The sequence below is a fragment of the Ornithorhynchus anatinus genome, chromosome 3 (genome assembly GCF_004115215.2).
Source record: "Ornithorhynchus anatinus isolate Pmale09 chromosome 3, mOrnAna1.pri.v4, whole genome shotgun sequence".
Classification (NCBI taxonomy): Eukaryota; Metazoa; Chordata; class Mammalia; order Monotremata; family Ornithorhynchidae; genus Ornithorhynchus; species Ornithorhynchus anatinus.
Window position 1 is genome coordinate 85,229,778 of NC_041730.1, and position 20,976 is coordinate 85,250,753.

The 20,976-nt window shown below is 52.9% G+C and overlaps 1 protein-coding gene across 1 annotated transcript in view; it reads left to right on the forward strand.

Moving 5' to 3' along the window:
• The first annotated feature begins 876 nt into the window (after positions 1-876).
• SPOCK2 (SPARC (osteonectin), cwcv and kazal like domains proteoglycan 2) overlaps positions 877-20,976 on the forward strand; it is a 31,016-nt gene continuing 10,916 nt past the window's right edge. The window contains exons 1-3 of the mRNA XM_029060318.2: positions 877-1,207; positions 19,556-19,564; positions 19,794-19,839. Of these exons, the coding sequence (XP_028916151.1) occupies positions 1,016-1,207; positions 19,556-19,564; positions 19,794-19,839 (247 nt within the window). The 5' untranslated portion in view covers positions 877-1,015. The remainder of the gene's footprint in view (positions 1,208-19,555; positions 19,565-19,793; positions 19,840-20,976) is intronic.

The window sequence follows — 20,976 nt, forward strand, 5'->3', positions numbered from 1 at the left end:
GCTCGAGGTGAATAGAGAGGTGGGGGACCGAAAAGGGAGGGCAGAAGGACCTTTTCCCCTTGGACACCCCTGACTGGGGCTCAGCTTCTCGGTGGTGGCTGGCGTTGTTCCCCCAGGGGGACGGACTGATGGCCCAATCTGGCCTGGTGCAGGGTGGGTGGCCGGCCCAGAAGCCGGCCATCAGGATTTCCCTCCTCCCGGGCTTTGATTCCCTTCTTTCCAGCTCTGCCGGCAGCGGTGGCTGCTGCTACTGCGAATCGCTACTGCTGCTTCACTTTGCCTCTGATCTGCCATTGAATTTAAAACCCCATCCTGAACTATTTCTTCTCTCTCTCTCTCTCAATCTTTTCTCCCTCGAGCTCTTCTCTCCATCTCTTTCCCTCCTTCGTCTCTCTCCCCCCGCCCATCTCATCTCTCTGTATTTCTCTCTCCTCTTTCTCTCTCTTCCTCCCTCCCTTCCTCCCTCTCTCTGTCTCTCGCTCTCACCAGGTATGATGATGTCAAACATGATGCTGATGCTACAGTTACAGAGACAGCCTGTTTTGGCGCAGCCCCTGCTTCTTCCCCCCCTCTCCTCTCTGCTTCCAGCACTGGAGGGCTTGGGGGCGTGTGTGTGTGTGTTTGTGTGAGGGAGTGTGTGCGTGCGTGTGTGTGTTTCTCCCAGGAAAGTGCATCTCCCAGCCGGGTCCCGGCTCAGCTGGGCTCTGTCGTCCATCCCTTGCACGAGTCAGACCGGGGGAGGAAGAGGAAGGGAGGAAGAAGGGAAGCGTCTGTTCGGTCAAAAGGGGGGTGCTTGGACAGAGGGGGGTGGGTGGGTGGGGAAGGAATTCTTTTTTCTTTTTAAATCATCCTCTCCCATCCTCTCCCCATACACACACACACCCTCTCTCTCTCACACACTCACACACACCCAGAGACACACACACACACCCAGAGACACACGCAGGCACCCACCAGAGACACGCACAGACAGAGACCCACACTCCGGCACTCACCCCCCCAGTGGAGATCCAAGATGAGAGGTCCGGGCTGCGGGCTGCTGGCGCTGCTCCTGCTGGGGGCCGCCGCCTCCTCCTCGGCCGAGGGGGACGGCAAGGGGGGCGGCAAGGAAGGCGAGACCCCCGGCAATTTCATGGAGGACGAGCAATGGCTGTCGTCCATCTCCCAGTACAGCGGCAAGATCAAGCACTGGAACCGCTTCCGAGATGTGAGTGGGCCGGGATGGGGGAATTGGGGGTGGGGGAGACGGGGTCCGGGACGGGGGTGGGGGCGGGCCCTGGGGATCCAGCCCCGGGGGGCGACAGCCCGAGGGGAGCCGATCGCCTCGGCGGGGAGGGGAAACAATGCCCTCCCTTCCCTTCCCTTCTTTCCTCCCCCCCATCTCCCCCCAACTCCCCTCCCGCCCCCGCGCCGGTGAGCCCTGCTACCCTCTCCCCATCCCTCCGATTTAGGAGACCCCTCCCCTCCCCGGCTCGCCGAGCTTCTGGAGAGTAAGGGCCTCCCGGGGTGACAGTTTACCCCATCTAAGGAGCCACCCCCCCCAACCCCGTCCATACCACCCAGGAGGTTAGTTTCCCCCACCCCATTTAGGAGGCCGACCCCCCTCCATCCCACCCAAGAGGCTAGTTTCCCCCACCCCATTTTAAGGGCCACCCCCCATCCCACCCAAGAGGCTAGTTTCCCCCCCACCCCATCTTAAGGGGCGGCTCCCCCTCCCCCATCCCACCAAAAGGCTAGTTTCCCCCACCGTATCTAAGGGGCCAGCCCCTCCCCCCCATCCCACCCAAGAGGCTAGTTTCCCCCACCCCATCTTAAGGTCCATCTCTCCCTCCCCCATCCCACCCAAGAGGCTAGTTTCCCCCACCACATCTAAGGGGCCAGCCCTTCCCCCCATCCCACCCAAGGGGCTAGTTTCCCCCACCCCCTCCAAGGGACCAGACCCCCTCCATCCCATTCTATTGGCTAGAAATAGAAGGAAAAAGGAAGGAAAAAAGAACCACCTTGGAAACGATCTAGTGCTTTCTCTTGGTTTAAAGGAGCTGTGATCAGGCTTGGGAGGCATCCTGAATTCCCTCCCTGCCATTGCTCCCTTCCCTTCCTTCCAGGACCGGTGGGAACCCCCTAACCTGTGATTTTTTTATCCAAAGGACATGACCCCCTCTACCCCATCCAAGGGGCAGCCAAATGTCAGCCCCCCTCACCCATCCAAGGGGCAGGCCCCCTCCACCCCATCCAAGGGTACATCCCCCTCCACTCCATCTAAGGGGCCAGCTGCAGAGTCTTGAATATCCATCTATGAGGAAGGGGTTAGGAAGAAGTGTGGTAGAGGTAAGATTGGGATGGGGCAGTAGCTGGGGAGATGCCCTCCCCTCTGGCTTCCTCCTCTATCGGAAGATAGGTGTTTCCTCTTGGCCTTGCTTGGGGCTGAGAGGGGGTTCGATGGGTCTGACTTGTAGGGTTGGTGGTGAGGATAGAGGGGAGGGAGTTTTATTCAGGAGGAAGGGATTCTGGAGACTTCAGAATCCACCATCACCTCAAGAAAAACTGTCCGGGGGTCATTGTAGGGGTCCAGACCTGAGTGGGTGTGTTGGTGGGGTCCGGGAGGGGAAGCAGAGAATTGATAGGGGAATCTCCCTCCTTGAAATGATGGACTTCAGTCTCTGCCCCAAGACAAAGCAGGATGGCTAGGAAACAAAAAAGGGAACCACGAAGGGCAAATGCTAGGGGCCGGTTTGCCCCTGGCCACGTCCAAGTGTGGAACTGAGGGGGAGTCACTTCATTTCCCAGATGCCACCTCAGCAGGGAAGGAGAGCACGTGGGTCTGGGGACTGTAGGTTTGGCGGTGGGATCAGCAATTGCTCGGCCCCTCCATCCCGTGGAGCCGGGAGTCGTCAGCTTAACCTTGCTCAGGGCTTTGCAGTGAGCGGGGAGGAGGCTGCAGAGTTGTGCGGGCTCAGGCTCGGGCTCCGGTGCCCGTGTTGATGCAGCGCTTTGTTTATAGGTACCTGTAGATCAGTGGGGAAATTGCGGGCGCTGCTCAGCGCGGTGCCACCTCCTTCCTCCTCGCAGGGTGGGGCGGGGTGGGACTGGGGCCAAGCCTACTTGTCCCATCTCGGAGACGGGGCTTCGGGGAAAGGAAGAGAGGTCATTCCACCCTGTTGACGTGGGGGATTGGGGGGAGGAGAGACAGGAAATCACCTCCCCTCCTGCCTGCCCTGTGGCTCTTGCAATGCTTTAGGCCCAGGGACTCTTAGAGGATGGAGGGCTGCTTTCCCTGACTCATTCCACCAAACCTCCTGGTTGGAACCAATTAAACGCAGCAAACGTGAAGCCACTGAATATCCCTTTTTTCCCCTCAGGAGATAATGCCCATCTGGGACTGGGTTTAAAATATGTTTCAGACCCACACACACACACAAAACACCCCCCCTCCACCCACCCCCCCACAAGTATGATATGATATCAAGGATTTATGTGGAGAAGGCAGAGATTTCGCATCTACTTCATTCCTATGTTAATCCTCCACACCTCCAGGAAGGGAGCAAAGACAAAAAGGCTGGACAGAGTTCAGTGGTGGGAGTGATCGACAGCTGTACGTTAAGCTCAGGGCTCCAGGAGGTGGAGGTTGGCGGGCGATATAGGTCCTGCCCTTTACAATTTACTTTCCGTAAGGGTGATCCCGCAAGGGCATCCGGCTGGCGAGAACCATTAATGTCGGCCATCCGTATCCCACTCCATAATCCTGTTATGGGAATATCTGTACAGTCTCCCACCCCGGAAGCAAACTGCCTGAGCCGTGATGCGGCTGAGGGAAACGGTGTAACGAAGAGGCCGAGTCACTGCCTCCTTCACTGACTCCCTGACCTTACAGGTCCTCGAAGAGGGGGTGGCTGACAGCTCGAAGGGGCCTCAGTGTTCCTTGAAATGCTTCTCACTCTTCCATCTATCAATCAGTCAACCAATCCATGGTATTTACTGAGCACTTTCTCCACACAGAGCACTATAATAAGCACTTGGAAGGACACAATACAACGGATTGAGCAGACGTGTTCCCTGCCCATAATGAACGTCCATCTTTCCCTTTCCCCTCAGTGGGGGATGGGGACTGAGCACCCCCTCTCCTCTTCTCCTTCCAGCCACGTCCACCTTCTCCCCAGATCAGTTCCCATTCCCTGTGTCCTAAAACAGCCCAGATAACAGTGAGTTGAACAGCTTCGAGCTCTCTTATGCCATAAAGGTTCCTTTAAAGGCCCGTGGCCTGCAGGGTGACAGGCTCTGGCTGAGAGAACTGGAGGAGAGAGCGGGGAGGAAAATCCCTGCCCTAGGGACTGTCCAGTGAACATTTCTGCTGGAAAGCAGGAGGCGGCTGGCACCTCAACCACTTTACCTCGCTCTTCGCAGACCTGGAGAACCAGGACGGGTCCCAAAAGCAGGGAGTTTGGCTGAAATGTCACACTTTCCTTGCTAATCCACTTTCCAGGGCAGTCTTGAGAGTCAACCCTTTGCAGTCCTTTATTTCGCATTGTTTGCGCTTGCCTGGCTGTGGGACAGAGAGGAATTCACTCTGCCTGAAAGGGGCCTGAATTTCCTCATCAAGTTGATGAATTTGATGGACCTCAGCTCCCTCATATGTTTTTTACATAAAAAGAGTCCAGGGCTCAGTCTGAACCGTAATAATAATAATAATGATAAATAATTGGATATTTGTTGAGCGCTTCCTAAGTGCCAAGCACTGAACGAAGTAAATACAAGATAATCAGGTCCTACACGGGGCTCACAATCTAAGAAGGAAGGATAACAAGTATTGAATCTCCATTTTGCAGAGGAGGGAAGCGAGGCACAGAGAAATGACTTGCCCAAGGTCACACAGCAGGTAGGAGGAGACAGGTCCTCTGACTCCCAGGCCTGGGCTCCTTCCACTAGACCACGCTGTGGAAGGGCAGAGATATAGCTCGAGGTGAGGGGGTTGGGTGTCCGGGATGAGGGGCGGGGAGGAGATTCCTACAATTTGGAATTGGGAGGAGAGTGGAGAGTTGGCAGCTCAACTACCTGCCTCCTCCTTCCTGGGGCCCAGGAGACTATCCCAGCAAGATGGATCTGCTGGTCAAACCCTGTCCCCGCCAGTGGCAGAGGAAGAGTGGGGAAGTGACTCTTCCCGTGAATCTTAATACCCTTAGTGGGCAGGCATACTTGCAGGTGAATGTAATGCTCAAGGAGATGAGGAGGCTAGAGCCCAATCTGGCAATTTGAGAGAAACTGCTGGACTCTCACGTGGCCCAGGCGGCTACCTGGTCCGCTCTGAGCAGTGTTCCCCGATGACCCCTCAGCCTGGAGAGAATTTGAAGTGGCGTAGCCTAGCAGAAGGAGCTCGGGACCTGGGTTCTAATCTCCGCTCCACCGCTTAACCTGCTTTGTGACCTTGGGTAAGTCACTTAACTTCTCTGTGCTTCAGTCCCCTCATTTGTAAAATGGGGATTCAATACCTGTTCTCCCTCCTACTTAGGCTGTGAGCCCCGTGTGAGACCTGATGATCTTGCATCTACCCCAAAGCTTAGTAGAGTGCTTGACACATAGTAAGAACTTAGGAAAAGCACCTTTGTGGATAGAGCACAAGCCTGGGAGTCAGGAGGACCTGGGTGCTCAACCCAGCTCTGCCATTTGTCTGCTCTGTGACCTTGGGCAAGTCACTTCACTTGTCTGTGTCTGTTAGAGAAGCAGCGTGGCTCAGTGGCAAGAGCCCGGGCTTGGGAGTCAGAGGTCATGGGTTCGAATCCCCGCTCTGCCGCTTGCCAGCTGTGTGACTGTGGGCAAGTCACTTCACTTCTCTGGGCCTCAGTTCCCTCATCTGTAAAATGGGCATTAAGACTGTGAGCCCCACGTGGGACAACCTGATCACTTTCTATCCCCCCAGCGCTTAGAACAGTGCTTTGCACATAGTAAGCGCTTAACAAATACCACCTCATCTGTAAAATGGGGATTAGGACTGTGAGTCCCATGTGGGACAGAGATTGCCCCCAACCCAATTACCTTGTATCTACCCCAGTGCTTAGTATAATACCTGGCATATAGTAAGCACTTAACAAATACCACAATATTACTGTTATTTTATTACTATTAATGAAAAATGCCATAGTTTATTTATTTTATCTCCACTCTGAATATTCTGAGTCGAGAGGTCAAAGAGCAGCAACCTGGGATAGACAGGCTCGAGATCGGCCGAGGAGAGTGCCGTGAATAGCTGGGTCAGAGCGGAGGCTCCGTAAATGAGGTTCGTTAGAGAGGGGAGACCATGGGCCTCTGTTTTGGGGGTGCAGGTGAGGGCTGGAAAGAGTCCAAATTCCCTTTCTTTGGCTCCTTATGTGCTCTACCCATTGCGGGGCCTAGGAGCAAACTCCAAGGAAAAACACTGAGGAACAGTGGGGAAACAATGTGTCATCCTGCTCCTTGAAAAGGACCAACGTCTGTCCACTGTGTTCCCTCAGAATGGCCACTTGGACTGGGCAGGGTGGCTCATTCTGGAAAGATGAACTAAGCCCCTCCTACAGCTGATTTGGGCTCTTTCTCCCCCGTGGCCCAAAGTGGTGCCATGACTCAGGGCCCAAGTGCACAGTCGGGGTGAGGAGATGTGGGCGTCCTTGGTGACTGGCACGAAAAACCCTCAACCGCCTGCCTCTCTCTACCTCATTGCTAGAGTATGACCAGCCTACCAGCTGGAAAGGACAGGGGTCAGGGCCAACAGACTCTCCATTTTGAACATGAGGGTGAGATGGAGGAGGAGGCGGGGCTTTTAGTCGAGACAAGGAGGTTGAGAGGTGCAAGAAGAATGTGCTGATCTAATGGGTCACAAAGACTCCATTTTGGCTGTTTTCCGCCCTGTTCAGAAGCTCTCGGGTCTTGTTAGAGAGTGGGGTGAGTGACACTGGGTGTCAATCAATCAATCCATCAGTGATGCTTACTGAACCCTTACTGTGTACGGAGCACTGTGTGAAGCATGGAGCCAGGCCAAATAGCTGGGGCAGTAGGGGACGGGGGTGGGGAGGATGGGGGGAGGGCTCAGCAAAACAACTACCGACAGCTGGAAGCCTGGGAAAGAAAATCCCTCCCCTCAGCCACCTCGGGACTCATGAATTTATCCATTTATTTACTGACTGATTTCTTCACGCAAGTCTTACTTATGTCTACTTGCTCACTCTATTAATATTATTATATTTATAATATTATAAATATTAATATAATGATATTAGTATTTGTTAAGCGCTTACAATGTGTCAAGCACTGCTCTAAGCGGTGGGTAGATCCAAGCTAATTAGGTCGGACAGATTCCCTGTCCTACTTGGGCTCACAGTCTTCATCCCATTTTACAGATGAGGGAACCGAGGCACAGAGAGGTTAAGTGACCTGTCCGAGGTCAAACAGCAGACAAGTGGCAGGGCCTCTGACTTCTAGGCCCAAGTTCTATCCACAAGGCCATGCTGCTTCTCAACTATGGTATGTTTACCAATATCTACCTCCTGTCTCTCCGGTTGGCCTTTAAGCCTCTTTTACTACTTTTGGATGTTCCCTCAAAGCCCGATGCAGTACATACAGTACGTGCTCAGAATGGTGCCCAGGACTCAGGAAGTGCTCAGAGCAGTGTCCTGCTCACACTGGGTTCTCAGAACAGTGCTCTGTACAGAGTAGGGGCTTGGAACAGTGCTCTAAACAGAGTAGGGGCTTAGGACAGTTCTCTCTATTTAATAGACATTCAATGCAGTGCTTTTGCACACAATGGGTTCCCAGTACCGTGTCCTGCACACCCTAGGCACTCAGTATAATGTTCTGCCCACCGTGCGGTGCTTTGCAGACATTAAGTATCTGCCCACAGCGAGGGGCTCAGTACATAGCTCAGGGCACAGTAGATTCTTAGTACCTGTTGGTGACGGTGATACTGAAATGCTCCTGACCGGGAGTCATGAAATGCTCTGCCCTGCCAGAAATAGTAGACTAGACATATGCTTGCTAACTGTTCAGCCCCTCCAGGAATAGTAGACTAGACATATGCCTATTACTCTCGGTAGCATTTAGTACAGTACTCGGCACGCAGTAAGCATTCAATAAATATGATTGATTGGTAATAGACCCACGCAGGGAGACAGGGGATGGAGCTGCTCTTTTTGCCTTGGAAGCTTGAGGCTAGCCCCACCTCACCTGGGGCTGAGATGGGCTTGAGCTGAATGTTCCCCTGCTCAAGCTCAGGCTCTGCTAGATGGAGTCATCAGGGAGGGAGAGGCTGAGGGGAGTCAGTGCCACTGGGATAAGGAGGTTTTAGAAGCTGTGTGGCCTAGGGGAAAGAGCCCAAGCCTGAGAGTCAGAGGAGCCTGGGTTCTCTGCCACTTCCCTGCTGTGGGACCTTGGGTAAGTCACTTCACTTCTCTATTCCTCAGCTAATGCCTGCCTCCTCCTCTAGACTGTAAGCTCATCGTGGGCAGGGAACGTATCTACCAATTCTGTTACCTTGTACTCTCCCAAATGCTTAGTGCAGTGCTCTGCTCATAGTAAGCGCTCAATAAATGCCATTGATTGATCGATCAATTCCCTCATCTTTAAAATGGAGAGTCGATGCCTGTTCTCTGTCCTACTTAGAATGTGGGACCTGATTCTCTTGCATCTACTCCAGAGCTTAGTACAGTGATTGGCACATAGTAAGCACTTTACAATACCACAGATATTATTATTTGGAAAATGGTGCCATGTCAGAGACTGTGTGGGCAAAGCCTTATTGAGGGCACATCTCGCCTTATTGAGGGCACATCTCCTCCAGGAGACCTTCCCTGACTAAACCCTCCTTTCCTCTTCTCTGACTCTCTTCAGCATTACCCTGACTTGCTTTCTTCATTCATCTCCGCCTTCCAGTCCCATGGCACTTATGGACACATCTGTAATTTATTTATATTGTTGTCTCCCCTCTAGACTGTGAGCTCGCTGTGGGCAGACAATATGTCTGTTTATTGTTATGTTGTACTCTCCCAAGTGCTTAGTCTAGTGCTTTGCATACAGTAAGCACTCAGTAAATATGATTGAATAAATGAATCCCCCAGCCTGGCAGGGGGATTGATGCCTGGGAGCTCCCAGGAGTAGGTATGAATTTGGACCAAGGTCTGGGAGCTGACCGTGCATTCTTCGCCCGGGTTTGGGGTAGGGGCTGTAGCTTGCCCTCTGGACTTAGGAAATTTGGGCTAAGAGTATTTCTGCCCTTGAGCCAGGGAAGGGTAGGGGCAGAGCCCTGCATCTGAACTAAGCGCTTAGCACAGTGATCTGCACCCAGTAAGTGCTTAATTAATACGATTGATTGAATGAATGAATGATTGAGCCTTGCTTGGGTCTGAGTTGGGGTGAGGGAGGAGGGGGGAATGCGTCTTTGTGGCAAGGGAGCGTGTCAGTCAGTGGTATTTATTGAGCGCTTACGGTGTGCACAGCACTGTACTAAGCCCTTGGAGACTACAGTACAGCAGTAAACAGATGCAGACCCTGCCCACAGTGAGCTTACAGTCCAGCTGTTTGCCTCATGCAGCTGTAGAAGGCAGCTGTTGTCCTTTGAAAAGGTACAGGCTCTGGTCCCTCTGGGCAGGAGGTTGGATGCAGCCAGAAAACGAGCTCAGGTGCAGCTTGGAAACTATTTCATCTTTCCGGTTTATTCCTGGTGGGCTTGGCAGCCAAAGGCAGGGAGGAAGAGGAGCAGGGCAGGGCGGCTCAGGTTCCCTAGACACCCCCGTGAGTCATGGGCCCAGTGCCCAGGAAACCAAGTTTGGGGTGGACGGAGCGGAAGGAGACTCTGCCTGGAGGAGGGGATTTCTGTGTGGGGCGTTGGTGGGAGGCAGCCCTCAGCCACCCAGAGTCTTTCCCCACCTGCCTCTGCCTAGAGGATGGGATCCTTCAGTGTGGGGTGTTGGTGCGATGCAGCAGCTCTCACCCCACTACCTGCCTCTGCCTGGGGCCCAGGGAGCCCTGGGATCTACCACAAGAGCCCTGGGAGTGGATTGACCTGGGTTGGGAGCCAGCCTCTCTCACATCGCAAACCTCGGAGCCCAGGAGGAATGGATGCAGTGGGCACGGGGCACCCTGCAGTCTTGGCAACTGAGGGCCCGATAAGCACATTCCTGGCCCAGAAGGAGATTCCTCCCAAAGGCAGGGCAATGGGAAAAGTCCGGGCCTGAATTCCGGACATCCCTCTCCCATTCCCTCCCTAAGAGGGGAGCAAACAGTGACGGCCCCCCACCCCTTTCCTTTCCTTTCCTTTCCTTTCCTTTCCTTTCCTTTCCTTTCCTTTCCTTTCCTTTCCTTTCTCCTTCCACCTCCCAGCAGGGGTGATGAGGGAGATAACAGTTTCTCCCCTTTCCCCCCCCACCCAAATCCAAGGAGGAGTCAGAGGTCACCCTTCACTTCATCTTCCTTTCCTTCTCCTCTCTGGCCTGGGTGTCAACGGGTTGATCCTCCCCTTCCCCATTCCCTCAGCAGATCAAGGCCTCTTTGCTGGACAGAACGCATTCATTCTTTCATTCATTCCTATTTATTAAGCCCTAACTGTGTGCAGAGCACTCTATTAAGCACTTGGGAAAGTATAATGCAGCAATAAAGTGAGATAATCCCTGCCTAAAACGAGATCATGGTCAAGAGAGGGGGAGACAGACATCAATACAAATAGACATCAATATAAATAAATAAAATGACAGATATATATGTAAGTGCTGTGGGGCGGGGAGAGTGGGGAAGAACCAAGGGAGCAAGCCAGGGCGATGCTGAAGGGAGTGGGAGATGAGGAAAAGTAGGGCTTAGTCTGGGAAGTCCTCTTGGAGGAGAGGTGCCTTCGGTAAAGTTTTGAGGCGGGGGAGAGTAATTGTCTGGAGGATTTGAGGAGGGAGGACATTCCAGTCTGTAGATTTCCGAGTGGGGTACCTATGGTTCTGCTGGGGGGGTCTTAGGCTCCCCTTAGGCTGGGAGGGCAGGGAAGAGTCCCCAGACAGAGGGGTACCACACTCCATCTCCCTCCCGCCTCAACTCTTCACAACCAACGGAAAGTCAAGCCCAGGGGATTCCCCAGGAGGAGATGGAGCTGGGTAAGATTCGATGGTGCCTTCTGGAAGATAGTTTTAAATTGAGCAGTCGGGGTGGGACTCTGGGAAGTGGAGTGAATAGGGCATTTGAAAACCCTAATTTGTTCCTGGCTTCCTCCCCACCCAACCAGCCTGTGACCCAACCCCCCGCCAGCCCCCCAGTACCACCTCCCTGGCCACAGCCCCAGGCAGTCAGTTGGGAGCAGGGAGCTGTGTTGCCAGGGCAACCCAATATTGCTGCAGAGATCAAAACCAGAGGTGGGCTTGGCTTCAAAGGCTGTGAGCCGAGGGGCACGGTAGGAGTTGATGGGCGGGTGAAAGCCACCCTTGGGAGGCAGGGATGGGTGTACAGGGTCGGGAGGAGGGTCTGATTAGGGTAGCTGCTGCCTTTGCCAACAAGACTGAGGGGGACCCTCTCCTAACGGGAGCTGAGGAACAGAACCTGACTGCCAATGACCTCGCTGCCTCCGCCATCCATGCACACCCCCAGGGGCTTGGAGACTCAGGGTGCTTAGAGATCAAAGAAATCCCGGAATCCCCCTCTGGATTGATGCAAATCACTTGGAAAGAATTAAAGCTACCGCCTCATTTCCCACCTTCCTCCCCCAACACCCACACAACAACAATCCGGTTTAACAAACACCCTCTGGGGCTGTTGTTTGGGCATTTCTCACAAGTGCTAATGAACTCACTTTGGCAACAGAAATAGACACAATCTGGTGGTGTTATTCACACTCGCTAATGAACAGTTTATTTCTGTTTACAGACTGTATAGCCAGTCAAGTGACTTCCAGGGCCAGAAGGGGCTTATTGCCTTAGTGACTTTGGGGAAGAGGAAGAAAGGTTGAATTCCTTTCCTGAATTCCTTTCCTGAATTTTCCTCCTATTTGGATTTGTTCTCTTTTTTCACCTCTTCCTCCACCTCACAGCACTTATGTACATATCTGTAAATTATTTATTTATATTAATATCATTCTTTCCCTTTAGACTGTAAACTTACCAACTCTGTTATAATGTATTCTCCCAAGTGCTTAGGATAGTGTTCTTCATACAGTAAGTGCTCAATAAATACAATTGATTGATTGATTGATTGATTGCTGGAGCCTTAGCCCCATATCAGACTCTCTGCCTTGACCGGGGACTCGGCTGAGAGAAGGAGATTTCAGGGGAAGGCCGTCCATCTTTCCTTCTGTCCTCCAAATGGTCCTTTCTAGCTCAGCAGCCACTTCTCCTTGCCTCTTTACTGTTGGTCACAGGACCAACCCCACAGCTCTTGATTCTCCAGCCATCCCTACAGTTTCCCTCCTCCTGGACCACCAAGTGAGGCCTCTAGGTCACCTCCCTTAATAATAATAATAAAAATAAAATATTATTATTAATAATGACAGTAGGATTTGTTGAGCACTAACTATGCGATCAGCACTGTACTAAGTACTGAGGTAAATACAAAATAATCAGGTTGGACACAGTCTCTGTCCCACATCGGGCTCATAGACATAGGCTGCCTCATAGGAGAGGCAGTGTGGCTCAGTGGAAAGAGCACGGGCTTTGGAGTCGGAGGTCATGGGTTTGAATCCCAGCTCTGCCACTTGTCAGCTGTGTGACTGTGGGCAAGTCACTTAACTTCTCTGTACCTCAGTTACCTCATCTGGAAAATGGGGATTAAGACTGTGAGCCCCACGTGGGACAACCTGATTCCCCTGTGTCTACCCCAGGGCTTAGAACAGTGCTCTGCACATAGTAAGCGCTTAACAAATACCAACATTATTACAGACTTTATCCCCATTTTAAAGATGAAAACCCTTGCCAGCGCTCCTATTTGGCACTTTGGTGGCACAGTGACATTCTTGTCATTGTTCCTGCCCTCTCCTTTTTCTCCCTTATCCGATTGCCTTGTTGATTTCTAGCTCTTCCTTCAGGCCCTGTGGGACTTACCCTCTCTCCCTTCCCTCTCCCCAGACCTCCCTGCAGCAAACACACATATACACACCACACACACACTCTCTCTCTCCTCTCTCTCTCCCTTCCCCTCCCAGGTAAAGGAATCAGCTGTCATGTCCAAGTCCCTCCCAGAAAATGCCCAACAGGGTTCAAACAGAAACAGCATCTCTCCTGGCACTGCCAGGTCTGTTCCCAGCCCTCTGGGGCCCCCTTATCATCTGCTCCCAGGCCCAGCTTCTTCCGCTGCTCCCTCCACCCAGTTGCTTCTCCCTCTTTTCCCCAGGAGGACCTCTTCCATCTGGGAAACTGGAGTGGCGGTTTAGGCCTGGGGCCAAGTGGCCTCTATTCGGAGTAGGGAGTTTCTGGGGCTCAGCCACCCCAAATCTGGGAGTGGTTGAGGGTGGGTGGGGACCTGGGGTAACTCTCTAAGGTCCATTTAGTGGCATCTCTTGTGGCTCCTTTGGGGTAGCAGGGAAGATCCCTGTCCCACTTTCTCCTGCCTCCAAGAACCTTACAAGAGGTAAAATTGAGCCCCCTGTTGGGGGCCTTCATTGGCCAAACTCTAGGGGTTCAGGCAGTACAGATAATAATAATCATAATAATATTTGTTAAGAGTTATGTGTCAAGTGCTGTTCTAAGCACTGGGGTAGATATGAGCTAATCAGGTTGGACACGGTCCCTGTCTCACATGGAGTTCACAGTTTTAATCCCCATTTTAGAGATGAGGTAACTGAGGCACAGAGAAGTGACTTGCCCAAATGATAGCAGATAAATGGAGGAGCCAGGATTAGAACACAGATCCTTCTGACTCCCAAGCCCATGCTCTATCCACTAGGCAATGCTGCTTCAAAATCCACACGAGCCACATTCTCAGCATTCTCAGTCAATTGGATTTTTTGAGCGCTTACTGTGTGTAGAGTTCTGTACTAAGCTCTCGGGGGAGTACAATGTAACAATATAACAGATACTTTCCCTGCCCACAATGAGCTTACAGTCTAGAGGACTTCTTCCAGTGCTGTTTTTTTTAAAATGGCATTTGTTAAGTGCTTACTATGTGCCAGGCACTTTAGATACAAGCTATTCAGGTGGGACAGAGTCCCTGTCCCACATGGGGCTCACCCTCTTAATCCCCATTTTACAGATGAGGTAGCCGGGGGACAGAGAAGTTAAGAGATTTGCCCAAGGTCACACAACAGACAAGTGGTGGATTAGAACCCATGTCCTTCTTACTCCCAGCCCCGTGATCCATCCTCTAGGCCATGCTGCTTCTAAACAGGGTCAGACCGTGGCTTCTGGAGAGAGAAAAAGCAGCTGCTGCCTCTGTTTGTAGCCAACATGAGACTCCCATGTTCTCCCAACGTGTACACCCAGCTCTGTGGAATTGATAAGGTCCAGTCAGACAGGGCATTTGAAGATTTGAAGATTGAGAACCAGCATGGCGTAGTGGTTAGGGTACGGGCCTGGGAGTCAGAAGGTCATGAGTTCTAATCCCAGCTCTGCCACTTGTCTGCTGTGTGACCTTGGGAAAATCACTTCACTTCTCTGTGCCTCAGTTACCTCATCTGGAAAATGGGGATTGGGACTGTGAGCCCCATGTGGGACAGGGACTGGGTCCAACCTGATTAGCCTGTATCTACCCCAGGGTTTAAAACAGTGCTTGGCACAGAGTAAGTGCTTAACAAGTACCATTATTATTATTATTTATAACATACAGCCCATAGCCAGGAGCTGAACCAAGCAAGTTGCCTTCCTCCCTGCCACTGGTCTCTCCCTGAGCCTTGTGCACGCTGCCAGAGGCACAGGGAAGGAGTGCGCTCAGGGAGAGCCTGGAGGTCTTCAGAATGAGGACAGGGGAAGGGATGAAGTCACCTCTCAGGGTCCCCTTTTTTCCCCAAGGTTTCGGGGAATGGTGTTTCCTTAGCTTAAAGCACCCTGATTAGCTTCTCTCTGCTATCTAAAAATCAGGCGCTTCATGAATGAGGACACAAGTACAGAGGGCTCTATCAGGGTTCTGTTTTTCCTTCTCCTCTTGCCCACAGCTAAACACCTTGCGGTTCCACCCCCGCGGCTCCAGGAATAAGACTGGGACCCCTCCCAATTTACTGCCGGAGGACCTCCCCACCCTGAGTGGGCCTGCCTCAGTCCCAGCTTCCTCAAACATATTCCCCCAGCCCTGACCTTCTGAGAAATCGCATGGCCTAACAATAGTAATTGCTGTATTTGTTATTATTAATAATTATTATTATTATGGTATTTATTAAGCACTTACTATGTGCCAAGCACTGTTCTAAGATCTCGGGTGGATACAAGGTAATCAGGTTGTCCCACTTGGGGCTCACAGTCTTAATCCCCATTTTACAGATGAGGTAACTGAGGCACAGAGCAGTGAAGTGACTTGCCCAAGCTCACAGAGCAGACAAGTGGCAGAGCCAGGATTAGAACCCGCATCTTTCTGGCTTCTAGGCTTGTGCTTTATCCACTATGCCGTGATGCTTCTAATAGAGCATGGACCTAGAAGTCAGAAGGACCTGGGTTCTAATCCCAGCTCTGCCACTAGTCTGCTGTGTGATCTTGGGCAAGTCATTTCACCTCTCTAGTTCTCCATTACCCCCTCCGAAAAATGGGGATTAAGACTGTGAGCCCCATATGGGACATGGACTGTGTCCCATCTGATTAGTTTGTCTCTACCCCAGCACTTAGTACAGCGCCTGGGACATAGTGAATGTTTAAAGAATACTGTAAAAAAATAAACAACCCTCTGTCTCTGCCAAAGTTGTTGGCTTTTGTTGTGGAGAAACACGCTGGCTTTGATCTGGGTAGGTACCAGGAGCAGCTGCAGCTATCAGCTGTGCTTCCGGGGCCTTATGCACGAGGCTCGGGGGCCGACCAGTGCCAGGGAGGCAGGGAGCTTGCTTCGTTCAGCTTCTGGCTGAGAAGAGAGAAAGAGAGAGAGAAAGAGAGTGCGCTCAGAGTCAGCGCTGCTTGCTGTTACCAAGTGCTGAGATTGTTCACTGCTGCCAGGAGCTCAGTTGAGCTGGGCCTATGCCCTGTCCTCTCCAGTGCCTCGGAACATGGCTCCAGCACGGAGCCCCTCGGGCAGAAACAAGTCTGAGGCCAGAGGGGCCAATATTGGGGAGCAGGCAGAGCCAGGAGTGAAGACACCGAGCTGCTCCCGGTGTGCCAGGGCTGGGCGGGCTCTGATCGGAGGGGAGGGACCGAGAGGGGAGCTGGGTGTGGGCCCATTCTGTTTGCAGGAGATGGGACCCTGGATGGAGCCCAGGTGGGCAGTCTTTTGGATCCCCACTCTTGCCTACTTCTGGCAACTGCAGAAGGCAGGCTGGACCAGTCCCCTTCCTCATTGTCAGCCTTCTCTTGCCCTCCCTGACTGGCACAGAACAGCCTGCGGCCTCTGCCCAAGCGAGACCCTGGTGGATCAGGCAGGCCCAGCTGCCTGGCCGGACCTGTCCTCCAGGGCTGTTGTTGTTGTTTTGGGTATTTGTTAAGCGCTCATTATGTGCCAGGCACCGTATTGAGCTCTGGGGTAGATGCGAGCATATCAGGTTGGACATAGTCCATGTCTCACAAGGAGCTTACAGTTAATCCCCATTTTACAGATGAGGTAACCGAAGCACAGGGAAATTAAGTGGCTTTCCCAAGGTCACACAGCGGACAAGTGATGTAGCCGGAGTCAGAACGCAGGTCCTTCTGACTATCCGTGCTCTATCCACTTGGCCTAGCTGCTTCTCATGGCTGGGGACTATGAGGATGGAGGGTCCTCAGCCCCAGGATAGGAAGGGCTTCTATCCTTGCCGAAGTCTTTGTTCTTCCTGCGTTTCTGCATCCTTGCCTCCGTCCTCCTTCATCTGGTAGCTCCCGACCCTCCCCAGGTTGGGAGACCAGGGGTTCCAAGGGACCTTAGAGGTGTCTGTTGCTCATTCATTCATTCTTGCTCATTCATTCATTCATTCAGTTGTATTTATTGAGCACTTACTGTGTGCAGAACACCATACTAAGCGCTTCGGAGAGTACAATACAACGATAAACAGGCACATTCCCTGCCCACAATGAGCTTACAGTCCATCTCTGTTCCTTCTCTCAGGGCAGCCCCCAAGCAGGGCCTTTCCCCTCCCCAAATCGCTACCCTTTGCTGACCAAGAGGAGCCCGGGGAAGGCTTGATGCGGTGCAGGGAGTGGAAGTGAGGGTGAAACCACAGGCGGGACTGATCTGGTTGCTTTGTAGCTTAATAGAGGTTCTTCCTTACTCTTAGGCTGTGTGTTTGTGCTCTTTACACATGTAGGACCTGGGCTCTCATCCCGGCTCTGCCGCATGTCTGCCTTGTGACCTGGGACAAATCAATTAACTTCTCTGTGCCTCAGTTTTCTCAATGGCAAAATGGGAATTCAAAACTTCTTCTTCCTCCTACTTTTACTGTGAGCCCCATGTGGGACAGGACTGACTGTATCTGTCTTGATTAACTTGTAACTACCCCAGTGCTTAGAACAGTATCTACCCCAGTGCTTATGACACATAGTAAGCACCTAACAAATACTATAAAAAGAGTGTGCCTGCAACACACACACACACAAACACACAAACACACACACAAACACACATACACATATTCTCTCTCTCTCTCTCTCTCTCTCTCGCTCTCTCTCGCTCTCTCTCGCTCTCTCTCGCTCTCTGCCCTGGCCATGGTGCTGATTGCCCTTGCATTACTTGAATCTTTCTGGACCCAGCAGGGCTGACCATGACCCTCACTGGTTCACTGGGAGACCCTCTTCTGCCTCCTGGGTTCCTCACCTCCGGTGCCCCCGACAGCTGTCCAGCAACCCACCCGCTGCAGTGAAGCCTTGTAGCTGGGCATCTTCCCGCTTGCCATTTAAACCGGTTCATCTCGCTAAGGGAACTGGGCACCAGGCCCGTCCCCAGCCCCCCAAAGCAACCCTAGTCCACCCACCGCCACCCTGTCCCCCGGGCGCTTGTCGACGGGGCCTGGAGGATGGTGGTGTCTCACCGACTACTCCCCACTCCCCCCCCCCCACAACAACTGCACCGGCTCCGCCAGCTCTGCCAGTCCCTCTTGGAGGGCAGCCCAGAGGCAGTAGCTGGCAGCTGGCACCACAATGCAGCAAGCCTCCGGCCTCTGAGAAATCCACTTCCCTGTTGGCAGGGAGCCCTGGGTCTCAACAATGAAGGCTCACTGGGAGCCGTTTGTTGGTTTTCTGCATGCCGCTCAGATCCTGGAGGATGCCGGCCGGGATGGAGAAGGGGGGACGGAAGGAGTTGGGGTAGTGGGGGGGGGGTCTTTTATTGAGGAGCTGGTGGGGGAGGGTCAGAAGCTTGGCCCTCAGGCAGCTGCAGGGTCATGGGCCGTGGGACCTGAGCAGCGAGGCTTAGCCCTCCCCACTCCTGTCTTTTAGAGCATCTGGGTTTTGGCATCTGGAAGCTGGGGGTCAGCGGAAAAGGAAGGGAGGGGGGTCTCTGCCTCTTCCCACTCCTCCAGGGAAGAGTCAGATTCCTGACTCCAGATGGTCCTCGAAGAAATGGACCAGGCTAGCTGGTCCTCTGTCTAACAGGTTGCCATGGGACCTGCCCCGAGGATTGGGGCAGCAAACTGGGAATGTGTCTGTTTATTATTTTATTGTACTCTCCCAATCGCTGCTCTGCACACAAAAGTGCTCAATAAATACAACTGACTGACTGACAAGCCACCAGCCTTGATAGCCCCTGAGAAAGGGAGGGTAGGGGCCATCCAAAGGGGAGACCCCCAGGGGTGCACAGGAGCTGAATGGGAGACCCATAGCGTTCATCTCACCCCTCCCTCAGCCCCGCAGGACTGGTTGATCTCTCAGCTTGTGGGAGAGAAAGAAGAAAAGAAGGGCATTTGGGGGTGGAATGATCCTTGTTCTGTAGGGGATTGTGAGCTGGGGCAGAGCCTCTCCAGCCTTGCAGCCCTTCCTGCTGTAAGAGAACCTAGCACAGTGGCCCCTGACAGAAAAGTTCCACTTTCCTGCCCTGTGACCTTGGACAAGTCGCTTCACTTCTCTGTGCCTCAATAACCTCATCTGTAAAATGGAGATTAAGACTGTGAGCCCCATATGGAACATAGACAGGGTTGAACATAGACTATGTGGCTGGCACAAAGTAAGCACTTAACAAATACCATAAAAGAAAAATGACAAAAGCGATGTCATAACCTGTAACTCTGAGCCCTGGCCAGGGAACCCCATTTATAGCCCTCAGCCCTACGTCCCCTAAAGATCCTTGCTGCCCTTCTTACTGAAGTCTTCCCTCCCTTCCTTCCCTCTCTCTACCCACTGGTAGGCCTCCAAGCTTCCCCAGCCCTCCCCTACCCAGCTGAACATTTGTCCTGGGATAACTCCTGTGGGGCATGGAAGGGGCACAGTTAAGACGCTGCCCAGGAGCAGGTTTATTTAACAGCTTCAAGGTCTGATCTCCTGTGTCTCTTGTTCTCTTGACCTGCTCCACCCTGCTCCGGCCTGGTATCTGGATACTCTAGGAAGTGGAGGTGAGTACGGCTTCTCGGGTGTTCCTGGTTCTCCTGAGCAACGTTGGCTCCCACCCCTGCTTCCCCTGCCCACCACCCCACCCCGTCACCGGAGAAACTGAGGGCTTGAGGGGGGCCGTGGCCAGAGAGCAGGCGGAGTGGGGTGGGGGTACATGAAGGGCTATTTTGGGGGAATCTGATCCTTTCCCTTGCCCAGCTGCCTCTCCTTCCTCTGCATTTCCCTCTGCAGGATGACTACATCAAGAGCTGGGAAGATAACCAGCAAGGAGATGAAGGTAACACTGTTGGAAGGGGGTGGGGTTCAGGGACCTGGGCCAGAGGAAATGTGGCGGGAGAGGGGACGATTCAAGATCCTGGGTGGGGAGAAGGGGGTCTCTCAGTCCTGCTGGCTGTGATGGGGATGGGTGGGCCCAACCGGAGCCTTGATCCAGGGTGTTCGGGGCTTGAAGAGTCCCCCGGGGTCCGGAACCACCTCTGCTTTGGGACTATCCAAGCCAGAAACAGTTGAGATTCTAAACGGTGCATCGTCCTCCCTCTCCTCCTCCATGCGTTCATTTGGCTGTAGGAGAAAAGAAAGTCCCAATTTCAAAAGTCAGGTTGTTCAGCCACTGGCCATGACAGCATGTGGAATGGGGTAGGACAGGGAAGAACCCCGTCCCACTTCTTTAAAGGAGGTCCTGAAATCTCTGCACTCACTGCTGGGGTGAGGTCCGCGCCTGGGGCTGGACCATTCCCCTGCCTTACATTGCCGATTGAGAGTAGACCCAGACCAATCCGATGCTATTTTATCCATGGTCAAGCACTGGGGTGGGATGATGTGCTGAGATGAGGCTCGGGTCCCTGATCTCAGGATTCCCCCGAGGGGGAGACAGGGTGAGGAGAGGCTGGTCTGCTGACCTACAGGAACTCTGGTCCCTGGGGGCCACCTGCAGCCTCTTGTGTTTCTCAGGAAGAGGAGGAAGAGTTAGCTCAGAGTTCTGGTAGTTCCCTGCTGCTGCTGCTGTAGAGAAGCAGCGTGGTGTAGTGGATAGAGCGCAGGCTTGGGAGGCAGAAGGTGATAATAATAATAATGATGATGATATTTGTTAAGCGCTTACTATGTGCCAAGTACTGTTCTAAGCACTGGCGTAGATACAAGGTAACCAGGTTGTCCCACGTGGGGCTGACAGTCTTAATCCTCATTTTACAGATGAGGTAACTGAGACACGGAGAAGTGAAGTGACTTGTCCAAAGTCACACAGCTGATAAGTGGCGGAACTGGGGTTAGAACCCACGACCTCTGACTCCCAAGCCCTTGCACTTTCCACTAGGGTTCTAATCTCAGCTCTGCCACTTGTCTGCTGTGTGACCTTGGACAAGTCACTTCACATCTGTGGGCCTCAGTTCCCTCATCTGTAAAAATGGGGATTGAG